Source organism: Spermophilus citellus (genome assembly GCF_964194105.1).
Source record: "Spermophilus citellus genome assembly, chromosome: 12".
In the NCBI taxonomy this organism is placed as follows: Eukaryota; Metazoa; Chordata; class Mammalia; order Rodentia; family Sciuridae; genus Spermophilus; species Spermophilus citellus.
This window is the reverse complement of record NC_138198.1, coordinates 103532322-103545635: the sequence shown is the minus strand read 5'-3', so window position 1 is coordinate 103545635 and position 13314 is coordinate 103532322. Positions and strand designations below refer to the sequence as shown.

At 33.7% G+C, this 13314-nt stretch overlaps 1 protein-coding gene across 2 annotated transcripts in view; it reads right to left on the bottom strand.

The window, feature by feature from the left end:
* Positions 1–13314, bottom strand: part of ARK2N (arkadia (RNF111) N-terminal like PKA signaling regulator 2N) — an 89995-nt gene that overhangs the window by 17517 nt on the left and 59164 nt on the right. The window contains exon 3 of one of the 2 annotated variants that reach the window (XM_081263446.1): positions 5026–5196. The exons of the other annotated variant lie outside the window; for it this stretch is intronic. Within the exon in view, the coding sequence (XP_081119572.1) occupies positions 5026–5196 (171 nt within the window). The remainder of the gene's footprint in view (positions 1–5025; positions 5197–13314) is intronic. 2 annotated transcript variants of the gene reach the window in all.

Sequence of the window (13314 nt, the reverse complement as noted above, 5' to 3'; positions counted from 1 at the left end):
AGACTAATGGTGCAAGATTTTTGCACCATTTCTCATCACAGTCATTAGATAAAAGGGGCCACAAAGCCACACAGATAACAAGTGGGCTGGAAACCACATTAGTGGCCTGCTAGGTATATTAAAAAAAAAAATAGTATTAGCTTTAAAAATAACAATTATTAATTTGTGTTTAATTCGTTCAACAAAAACATGTCATACTCTACAAGAGACATGGAAGGCATTCATGGATGCCTCCCCCTGTTCTATCTCAGAGGTAGGACAATAGTCCTTTTCTCTCAAAATAACCCTCTAGAGCAAGCAACACATTCCTTTTGGACCTCTGTGTGGAACCTGACTTTCTCTGCAGTTGGGGTTCCTCTGTATCCCATGCCCCTCTAGGAACTCTCAAGAATTCAATGGTAGAACAGTCTCTAGAACATGCATAAAAACAAAAGCATAGCAAAGATTCTATGAGGTTCTGCACATACTGTTAGTGGTACTATCTTTGTTAGTTCTAAGACAAGAACAAGCCCTGTAGCAAAAAATATGAATACATGATTACCGTATATTAAACTGAAAATAAAGCAGAGTACGCATATTTAGTTATTGTGGCAGCTGGCTGTCTCCCTATAGGTCTTTGCCTGTGTAGATCTTTGGGAGAATTTCATTCACTGTGAAAAAATTCTAAATTTTTGTCCTCCCACTACAGACATAAATAAGAGTTACTAAGACAGGACTTTTAAAAAAAGAGAGCAGCAGCAGCAAAGAAAAAGTAGTAACTAAAATACCATGGTGAACTGGTGAACAGTTTCTTTTGTCTTCAAAAGAAATAATGCAGCTACTTTTAATCAATCCCTTTCTTATTCAGTCTAATGGACAAGCACTAGGCCTTTGCCTGTTTGCACATTAAAGCAAAGTATTACATACTGAATGACAAAGGGAAGGCTAGGTAAAACAAGGTTACTACCTTAAATCACTTTAGCCTTAAAAACATGCAAATTATTACTATGTGCTTACTTCTTTCAACAAGAACATTAAGGGGAGATGAGAACCTAAACTTATTACTTATGATCAAAAGAGGCTTGACCACATCACCTCCTTCACAAGACTCATACTTCTCTGATCTGCTATCAACAGAAACAGGGCCATTCTGGTCAAATTATTAAAAAAAAAAAAATCCTACATTAGGGACAGGAAAATCAAGGTTTGTTTCTCTACCACTATGCTTCTGTTATGCAAAGATTAAGATTACTATCCCTATTTTAAGGATAAGATAAAATGTTCACAGCCTACCTAACTTTGACCAGAAAGGCATGATGGAAAAATAGAGATGTTTAGAATTTATCATTTCCCAGGACAAAACCAACAAATTCTGTTTATCATCACAACTACAGATCTTTCTTACCAAGAGTATAACTCAGACTTCTTTTTGTAATTCCAATAGAATAGATACTACTTTTATCCCAATTTTTGCACACAAGGAAAACTAAGGCTTTACACAGTTTACCTAAGTAAGGTCACACAGTTTCTAAGTGGCTGCTTGTTGAAAACCACCCTATACAATTCTAGCATCAAGAAAGAAAAAGTAAACACATGGCAAGAGTTGAAATTTTAAGTCTTTTGTTGACCAGAGGCTTCCCTGATTTCAACTTATTTTTTTAAATCCGCTTGCTATTCAACTTTTTTTTAGGTTAAAATTAAAACTATTAAATAGCAACATCTATTTTGGATGTAAGAACTTCATCCAATTGCTTTGAAAAAGCAGCAAGTTATTCTATCTCCAATTACTACTTACATGACCCTAAAGGCTGTAGAACTGCTCTGAGATGCTACTACTGATTGAAATGAATTCTTAGTCTGTTCAGTCACTAGGATTCTACTTCATTATAAAGGGAACACAGAGGATCCAAACTAACCATTAGAATATTTATCTTAAGGCTTGGGATATAGCTCAGTTGGTAGAGTACTTGCCTCACACAGGGCAAGTACTGGGTTTTATTAACCCCAGCACGACCAAAAAAAAAAAAAAAAAAGAATATTTATCTTAAATTCAAATCTTAATAGGCCAAATCTTGAAATTATAAACTGACAAGCATAAACTCTTAACTATTTTGTTGTGACAATGTAAATATACTCAGCTTCGTAAGACGGGTTCCCTCTATAAATAACGACAATATTGTTTTATTTATTATTCACATTCCTACATCATCAAATTTTAATTTATTTGAAAGAGCAAATGGCTTCATTAGAAAACATCACTGGGAGCTACTAAACAATGGTGACTACATTCTATATCCTAAACAAAAACCTCCACACAATTAATGGTCCAATACAGACATGTGATCTCTATTATACACTATGAAAAATTATCACACACACATATCAAAAGACACATACAAGAAATGTTAACAACATCATTTAAAACAGCTCCCAAACATCCAACGAGAATATGTAAATTGGAATATATTCATATAGTGGAATACTAAATAGCAGGGAAAACTCAATGAACTAGACCACATAAAACAAGCTCAAAGTTCACAAAATGATGAACTAAATGAAAGTTTCAAATGATTACCTGCATGTGAACTACAAAGTTTTAAAACACACTTGTAATTACATAACACATGAAGTAAAAATACACCAAGAAATACATAGAACATCAAACATTAAATGTCAAATTTAGGACGGCTCTGGGGAAAATGGAAGAACAGAGATGAAACCATTGGTGCTTCCCTCCTCACATACTTTTGCCATGCTATAATTCTTAAAAACAATGGTAGGGGGCTTGGGATTTAGCTCAGTTGGCAAAGTGCTTGCCTCCCATGCACAAGGCCCTGGGTTCAATCCCTAGCACCACGGGAAGTGGGGGGAAACGACACAAAATGGTGAGTACCAGGATAAGATGTTTTAAATAAACAAGCTAACAATTACAGTGTGACCTCCATATCCACAGGTTCCACATCCACAGATTCGAGCAAATGCAAATGAAAAATATTGGAGGCAGGGGTGTTGTGACTGTACTAAACACATACAGTGTTTTCAGGTTACACAATATAGTATAAAAACTATTTACAAAGTTCTAATAATGTATTAGGTATTATAAGTAAACTAGAGATGACTGAAAGTATACAGATGATATGCACAGGTTATATGTAAATATTGAACCATTTCATATAAGGAACTTGAGCGTCCTTGGTCCCAGAACTTTCAGAGACCAATCTCTTATAGGTACTATAGGATTATATTTGAATCTGAAAATGTAAATGCTATCCTTATCCCTGATAATGGTAACTTTTTTTTTTTTAAATATGATCTTTTTAAGTGGCTGGTTTTTTTTTCTTTTTTTTTTTTTTTAAAGAGTGAGAGAGAGAGAGAATTTTAATATTTATTTTTTAGTCTTTGGCGGACACAACATCTTCGTTTGTATGTGGTGCTGAGGATCGAACCCGGGCCACACGCATGCCAGGCGAGCGCGCTACCGCTTGAGCCACATCCCCAGCCCTGATAATGGTAACTTTAATGATGTTTTAGGACCTCAAACCTTCACTATTTGGTTGAAACAAATAAAACTGCTAGGATTGTAATAGATCAAAAAGTTAAATTAGTAATTCTATATGGTTCTACTTACTATTAAGAATTCTCTACATGAAAAGCAAAATATTGAGAGTCATTCATTTTTTTTCCTACAAGAACTTTACTATAACATGGTCCATATTAAGGGACACACTAAGGGAATGGGGAAATAAAACTGAAGTAGAATGATTGATTGGATTATCAATGGATTAAAAAAAGATACAGATAAGTATACAGAACGAATTACATAGCTTACAAACCTATATTGTACAAAATGTGATTAAACTACTGTCCTTTGATATAAAGAATTATTATCATTGAATACTTTTCAAAATACTTACACATATTCATTGTATTAGTAAATCCTTAAAAAAGACCCTGCTTGGACCAAAAAAAATTATTTATAAAAGCCAAAGTCAAGAAGAGAAATGACTGATCCAAAATCAATGAGCAGGTTAGCAATCAAAACAAAGCCAAAATTAAATCTGGGCATAGGTTCAAAATCAGCCACAATAAATTAATCAAAAGGTCAACAAAGATTATAAGAAGAAGAATTCAGGACAATGACCAAAGGCACACTGCTATACTATAGTACATTCTAAACTATTACTCATTTTGGGGGTAATAAAATTCATTTTTCATAAAAATAATATTTTCAACAATGATTAAACAGATTTAGTACTTAAGTCAATGCACATAATCCTTCAAAAGAACTGAAGAAAATACACACTATATAACACTATATAAGCAGTCTGTTTTCTTATTCCCTCTTCCCTTTATCCTTAAGTTTTTTTTTTTTTTTTTTAAAGGTTTAAGTTAGAAAGAATGTTTAAGGATGACATTGAAGGAAACATGGAGACACTGTGAGAATTTTCCAAAGGAAATAGTGGTGGGCTTTTTAGTGAATAAATCCTCTTAAGAATAATCACAGAACCAAGATAAATAATGCAAGAGATAAGGACAAGGAGAAGAGTTTTTTCCCCTGAAATAACAGAAGCAGAAACCGAAAGAAAGGGTTAGAAGAGACAGAGAGAACTTACTGAAAAGAAACTAACAGAGACATTCCCCATCAAACAGAAGAAACAGTGACAGCATTGCAGATGAAAAGCTCCCTGTTACAGGTTACTATTCAGAGTTAAGTGACGAAAAAATAACTAACCAAAGAGTGCAAGAGTATCTGGATTGTTTTTACACGTTGGGCATTTTTAACTCAAGAAATATGCCTACTGAAATCTACTGATGCCTACAATTAACGTCTTATATATTCTTATTTTTGCTTCCTTCTGATTAAAAAAGATGATATGCTACCCAATTTTTTCAGTTATCAGTGGCAGCCTCGTTAGTCACAACCACTTGATGTTAGATGGCTCTGGTAATGGCCTGCTCTCCTCAGCAGGGTCCACCACCAGGAGATACAGCTACCAGGACACATGCAGATTACATCATTAGAGAAGGGAGAAGGGAGAGACCAACCTGCCTTGGCATGCAGCCCGCTGGTTCTCCAGGTAGCTCCTGTGTCCTGGCCGCCTACAGAATTAGCGTGCTCTTGAACTACTGCAGCCGCCAATAAATTGTCCACATTTACCACTTCTGGGTCAGAGCTGGTGTCAGACATATCATAATGAGCTACAACTGGAGGTCCATCTAGGGAGGAAAGAAAATGTATACTTGTATCTAACTTGTGGGGTGAAAAATACTTCTGAAACTAAACAAGAATCTTCTAAATGTCAGTTACCTTTACCATATTATTATCTCACTAGAAAAGCTGAACTTTACACATCTAATATTTTGTCATGATGTGAAAGTGAAAAAGATAATCCAAGTTTACAAAGATGAGGAACACATTTTGGAAGGAGGAAAAGGAGTGTTATTATGAAGAACAAAAGACAAGACTATACTGAACAATGTTACACTGAATTCCTGTCAGACTCCTAAAGAGCGACAGATTAAGAAAAAAGGGATGACTCCACAAAGAAAGTGAAAGTGACTTTTTAAAGGAAAAATCTGGTGTAAACTATTAAAATCCAATTTATTATTTTAAGAAAATGAATCTAGTTCTCCTTATAACTAAAAGACACTAATAGATTCAGAGAAGAAAATCAAATTTATATTTTCCTACTTAGTAAAGAAATAAAGTTAATACTAGAGCTCTACTTATTTATCTAGTAAAACCCTTTTATAATAATGTTATATACTCTACAACATTCTACAAAACGGCAATACCCACAGAAAATAATTATACAGATTATATGTGTATGTATGTATAGTTCCTGAGACAGACAACCAGCTCATACTCCAAGTAAATGATACGCAATTTTATGAATGATTTTAGAGAGAGACATAAAAGTTCTTACTGGAAAAATAAGAGATCTCTCCAATCCCCAAATCACCTTAACTAGTTGGGGGAAAAAAAAAAACAGTTGAATTTCAAAGTAATTACACTGCAGCAATTCATGCTAATATATCTCAATATTCATGCGTGTAAAATACATACATGCTTTAAAATGCTAATGCTACCTTTTTCCTAACATGACAGCAAAAGCAAAAATAGTTTTCTTTCAAGACATCCTCTACTACCCCCATTTTAGAATAAAGATAAAATAAAGGAATGCTGTTTCCTTCTCAACAGCTATTTATCAAATGCAAGCAAACCATTTATTTCTGGTTTTCTAATATCATCCAAAAAATAATAATATTAAACACTCCTACTTTATGAAACTTTGTCTAAGAAATGTATATGCCAATGAAAATATAAAAATGAAGAATTATTGTTTTAATTCATACATCCATTGTGTAAACTGTCACTGAACAATAACACAGAACACACCTGGGGTATTTATTACTTACAACTGAGCACCTAATGAACCATAGGTTTATGTAGCAATATCTTTAAAACAAAAGGTGACCAAACATAAAAGCAAATGAATTGTTAAGTGCCACTGTATAAAGAACAGACATGTCACAAAATGAAATTCTGACGATCATGGCAATTTTAGTTGGCTACTCAAAAATAATTTCCAGTTCTCCTAATGGGGTCAATCAAGTTCATCAAAGACCATGTGGTCTTGGTATCAGCTAGTAATGGATTTTAGTTCAAATAGAAAAAAAAAAAAAAAACAACTGTTGGTTTTTTTTGTTGTTGTTGTTTGAGATTTTTCTTTTCTAAGAAAGAAAAGAAAGTTTCATGATTCATGGAGTTTTCGTCAGAGTTCAAAATGATTATTATGGAATCAAGATACTGTGTGATGTCCAAATACTTAGGTGCAAAAGATATGAGGGCCAAGTACAATATTGACTATTTGACCATACATTCGATTTAAGTGGCCTTTGTGGATGTTTCAGGAATTTGCAATAAATTATTTAGTGATTTATTTTAAATTTATCAATATTACCATTCTGAACTTCTTGTCCTCACATTCCCCACCTCCACCCCTAAATTGAGGAACCAGGTCAACAGTCAAGTCAAAATTGTACCACTCCTACATGTATAATCATGCAAAAAGGTTTAAGTGTATATATCCATGCAGAGTGACATCACCTACCCATGGAAATAACTTGTCTGAAAGTCTTCATCAGTAGAAAATACAAGCAAAAACTTGTTATGTGGCTTCATTCTTGTATCTTCCATATTTCCAAACAGCATACCTTATAACTTAGCTTAAATTTAGTGTTTATCATAAATAAAGACAGCAAAATTTTCATATTTTAAATACATATAACAGTTAAATTATGACCACTGTCATTTTTCATTTCAAATATATTCAAACAATGACAAGGCAATACTATATTACTTCAATTTTTTAAAAAAGGGGTAATGGTTGCCTTTCCAACTTTCAAAGATAAATCACAATTAATGATCCTGTATTTCAAGGTCATCTCATACCTATCATTAGCAAACCAAGATTAAATAGCATGCTTAAAGCACTTGGCATCTAGGGCTTATACTCGAAACAAATACATGAATACCAGTTAACTATGACCCAGGAGGGCTTCAAACTTGTCATCCTCAAGTCTTAGGCTCCCAAGTAACTAGAATTACAGGTGTATGCCATACCTGGCTGTGATATTCTTTTAAAAAAGGAGATTCCTGCTACACAGAATGATGAGATAGGTGATATTTTGTAGTGATTTCATCTGCTTTTAAGAAAAAGTAGCTCTTGAAGGAAAAAAAGAAAGAAAGAAAAACCACAAAGAAGTAACTAAGAAAACTCAACACTAACAGGAGGAGTTCTCAAATCATTACAAGAAAGAACAAACGTGAGGACACCATCCTTGCTCTCACTTGATTATTCTTCTATACTGTTAAAACATTTGCACTGCTACTAACAGACTGTTTTGACTTTCAAGAACATCAAAATAGTCATTTAAATTTTACATGAAAACATGTCCAATTTAAGATTTAGTCATTAACATGAACACATTTCATGCTTACAACATTTAAGGTTACCCAATCTGCACATTCTCCCAGCTGCCAACTCTGATGTGTCACAATCTTTAAATATAAATGAACTTACTAGCTTTCCTAAATCATTAAAAACATCTCTCTTTAAAGGTAAATTTAACACAATTAGTTAATTACTATTCAATCTACAATTAATCCAGGCACTGTTTCTCTAATTGGAAAAATTTTTGCCATTTGTTACAAAGTAGAAAAAAAAAGTCAAGCAATCTAAAACTACTTCTTATTTAAGAACATCGATTCATATATACTATGCTAGATGTTTGTAATCTCTTACTAATCTCCTAGCCTACATAAATAAATTCTGACTTTTCAAATCCCAAAATGCTTACGTATCTATTGGCTCACACATTCCTATACAGTTTTCCTCTTTTATGATCTCAAACCTACATTATTGTCATTAAATGTTTAATGAAATTAGTTACCTCAACAAATATGTTCTAATGGGGGGGGGACCTGAAAAAGAAAAACAAAGCAAAACAAAACCTAACTTTTCCTTTACTATGTTTATCCATGACACATTTCTCTGTTCAAATCTGATGACCATAAGTACAGCATTTTAAACTATACAAGATAATGATGCAATTTACCACTCCTATGTACAGTCGAGAAATACAAGTTCCAATTAGGTAGAACCAAAAGAGACTACAGTTGTTCTTATTGTTGAAAGAAAGACTACCATACAGTTAAAGCCTAGAAGTACAGCACAGGAGCTACAGATTTCTGTAAGCAGATACACAAATTGAAGCCCTTCCCTGTCCCTCCACTTAAATGTGTGACTCTGATAAATTATTTCACTCCTCAGTTTCTTCACAGGTTATTATGAGGGTTAAGAAAGTCCTAATACAGGATCAAACAGGACTTCAAATACTGGTCTCACTGCCCTACCTTTCCATTGACTACAAGTAGTGCTTGCCCACTTCGTTATTTGTTTGCTTCTTCTTGCATATACACTCTGCTGAATACAGCCTACATTCAAAAAGCTTTGAGGAAACATCATTGCCTGGACTGATACTTTACACTGCACATACATAAACCCAAATTGTTAAATAAATGGTTTTCTGGGATTAAACAAAATTAGGTCATCACAAATGTGACATATTTTTGTTTGAAGTGAAATGTTAGACTGTATTCATATAAAAGTATTTCAAGGGCTGGGGATGTGGCTTGCCTAGCATGCATAAGGCCTTATGTTCAATCCCCAGCACTGGGGTAGGGATTGAGAGGGGACACGACCTAGGATTTCAAAACCGAATAGAAGCTGGGAGTACTGATGCACGACCCAAATCACAGGTACTCGAGTGGCTGAGGCAGAACAATGGCAAATTTGAAGCTAGCACAGACAACTTTGCAAAACCTGTCTCAAACTAAAAACAGATGGGGATATGCTCAATGGCAGAGCACCTGCCTAGCATGCTTGAGGCCCTAAGTTCAATTCCCATTAACAACATGCCCCACCCAAAAAAACAGAAAACAATTTTCCATTTGTCCATATTTAGCATCATCCTTTATAAAATCTAATTAGATCTAGAACAGAATTAGATCTTGTACCACAGAGACACCTAGAAACATCACTTCTCCTTCCCTATTGTGACATCTTAGGTTCAAGGAAAGGTGGTGCAATGCACCACTAAATGGCTCGTTTGACCTCATTTCTGTGGCTGTAGTAACACACAAATAAGTTCTAAGAAAATTCCTTTTTCTCTCTGCCATACCTGAGCTCTCCAATCCCCTCACCAGGAAATGAAACTTTTGTCTTGTTGCTGCTGAAGAACCATGTAAAAGCTCCTCCTCCCTAATCTTCAAAGGAACTAGGCCCAGGGCTAATTATCTAAAGAACATCAAGAGAAAGGAGGAAAGGATAGATACTATACTCAGCCTTGATCTAGATAGTAAGACTCAAAAATGTTAATCAGAAAAAGGGTTCTTAGAAATTAACAAAGGGACCTAAGACAGGAGATTATGTGCACACATGTGCAATGGTGCCAAGGTGTGGGCATGAGGCATAGAGGGAAACAGGCAAACCTCAAGAGATGTAAAAGGGAATTTGCATTTTAGAAGAAACTACATAAGAAAAAAAAATGCCATTTTCATTACATACTAGAATGCTTACTAAAGTGAAAATTTATATTTGCAAATGGCAAAAATACTTCTGCTACATTTTCAGTACAATAAGTCAAATAGAAAATACATGCAAAATAATCTGAAAAAACAGAAAGCAGTCATTGTCAAAGCAACTCTAAACAGATGAACTACATTAACCAAAGGCATTAATAACTTATACAGAAAAGTTCCATGTCCTTAAAAAAAAAATCTTAAATACCAAAAACATACATATTTTCTTTAGAATAATATCATAAAGCTATTTTAGCAAAAAACAAAACAAGAACAAAGGGTTAAATGAAAACGAAATGCAACAGTATGTACTTAAGTTTTATGTTTAGGAGTTAAGTCATCTTAAAAATAAAACTGAATCAATATCTGTTTTGTACTTTTCCCATTGCACTTATCTCAACTATTAAAAATTTAAACTTGACAAAGTTTCCAACATGGAAATAAAGTTTTAGGATCACACTTGGTCTTAATGTCATAATGGTAAATAACTGGTCATTTTATTATACCCAGAAAAGCTATATATGAATGATCTAAATGAAGAATTCATTTACCATTTTGAAAGAATTTCAAAGAAGTAGAAGACTCAAAGATTTTCAGAATAGCTGAAAGTTGATGAAAAGACATCCTTTTTAACATACCTTTAAGCTACAAAGTTAGAAAAGCTCTGAATCAAGTGGTTATTCAAAAGATAACTAAATAACATATCTGAATATTTAAGGGAACCTAGAAATACAGAAATAGGGCATTTGAAGAGATCACCATCCATGACCTATTGCTTTGAGAATTACCATGTGTAGAGAATAAAATTTAAATGCACTACAGTGTATATACCTAAGAGTACAAAAATCAGACATTAGATTAGCCACATTCCTGGGTATACTACATTGCTAAAGATACATCCTTTCCAGCTTATTACTCCTTGAAGTAGCCATAGTCTAAATTTTGCCATTTTTCAAATATTCCTTAGTTTTTAATAGGATAATTTAGTAGGGCATATACTTTAAGCAAAAAAGAATCTTGACTTTCTATGTTGATGGTGGTATTTCTTTTTTCAATGTAAAAATAATAAAACTGAAAATCATCTGAAAAAAGTCAGACAAAATCAATTATCTTTTATTCTAATTATAAAACCATTTATTTCATTAAAGAAAAGCAGGTTTCTTTACTCAGGAACACCTAATATGAAATCACTAATAGAACAACATTGTCCTCAAAAGAGTAACAAGAAACATTTCTTTTTCAAAACTTTTATTTATCTAGGTTAGTTACACTTCAAATGCACAGATGTGTAGAAGATAGAAAGAAACAATAATTTGATAATATTCTTCCCAGATCTTAAAAGTTATAAGGCGACTTCATTACCAAATACACTTAATGGACCATCTCTTCATTTTTTATGACATCCTCTATTTTATACTGTGGAAACTTAATACAATATGAAATTATCTACTCAATACTTATAAACTACTAGTTTGGTGCCAATTCCCACTAATTTTCCCAAACTTCTGAATAGGAGCAGAAAGAAAAAAATGAAAAGTATAGCGTTCTAAAGTTTTTCATATTATTTACAATTCATAAGTCCATATAACTTCTAGGCAAATTAAAATGGTACATTACTTCGCTGTACTTAAGTATAATATATGCCATTTTTGAAGAGGATGTTAAGAATTTTTAAAAATAATATTCAAAATTTCACCAAAAAAGTAAAGCCTATATTATGAATGTGTAAGTTTAATAAACTTGGATTTTTTTGGGGGGGTATCAGGATTGAACACAGGGGCACTCAACATGGAAATAAAGTTTTAGGATCACACTCAACTACTAAGCCACATCCCCCATGTTATTTTGTATTTTATTTAGAGACAGGGTCTCACTGACTTGCTTAGTGCTTCACCCACCATTGCTGAGGATGGCTTTGAACTTGTGATTGTCCTGCCTCAGCCTCCCAAGCCACTGGGATTACAAGCATGTGCCACCACACCCAGCTGGAATTATTCTTCTGATGTTATATTTTCTGACATGTAGCACTCCACAAAATCTTTTTCATCATGCCCACAATGTACTATACAAATAACTTTTAGAAGAAGGAAATCAACATGAGCTCAATAAAAATATAACAGGTACAATTACTTTAAAAAGGTTACCTTCTGCTGGATATGGTGGCAAGCACCTATAATTCCAGACTCAGGAGGCTGAGGTAGGAAAATCCTAATTCCATATTCAAGGCCAGCCTCAGCAAACTCAGTAAGGCCTTAACAACTTTGCAGGACATACACACACGCACGCGCGCGCGCACACACATGCTCACATACACCAATCTCAGAATTAAAAATAATTAAAGAGGCTGAGGGTGTGGATCTAATAAAATGCCCCTGGATTCAATCCTTAGTACCAAAACCAAAATAAAATGTCACTTTTTTTACTCAAGTAACTTGCTTATAAATTTTCTAGTCTAAACAAATGATGATAGCATGAAGTCCGCTTACCTTCTTTCTTATAATTTTAAGATACCTATATTATCAGGCAAAGTCAACTGTATATTAAAAATGAAATATCATTGCCAGGGTGTTCTGGCACATTTCTGTAATCCCAGCTACTCCGAGGCTGAGGCAAAAGGATCACAAGTTTAAGGCCAGCCTTGGCAAATGAGCAAGATCCTGTCTCAAAATAAAAAATGTAAAAGGGTTAGGATTCAAGTCCAGTGATAGAGCACCCCTAGCCTGGGTTCAATCCCTAGTACCACCACTAACCTCCCCCCACACAAAAAAATAATGAGATATATATATATCATTAACAGACTTAATGCACTTCAAATGATTTTGCATATAGCTTTTATGTAAATCTCATGTAAACTGAGAGACAACTATAGCCAGAGACCCTTGGTGTTAAATCTATTTAATTAGTAGGGGAATAGTAATGAAAAATACAATAAGCAAAATAAATTACTTTTCATATATTCTTCTATTCAATCTGATAGTTAAAAAAATTAAGTACAAAATATTTGGTTAATTTTTTAAAAGACTTTTTTTCTGATTTTTGTTGTTGTTATTGTTATTGATGGGCATTTTTTTATTTGTTTATATATGGTGCTGATCATAGAACCTAGTGCCTCACACATGCAAGACAAGCGCTCAATCACTGAGCTACAACCCCAGCCCTTTCCTCCTATTTAATTACCATAACTAGGT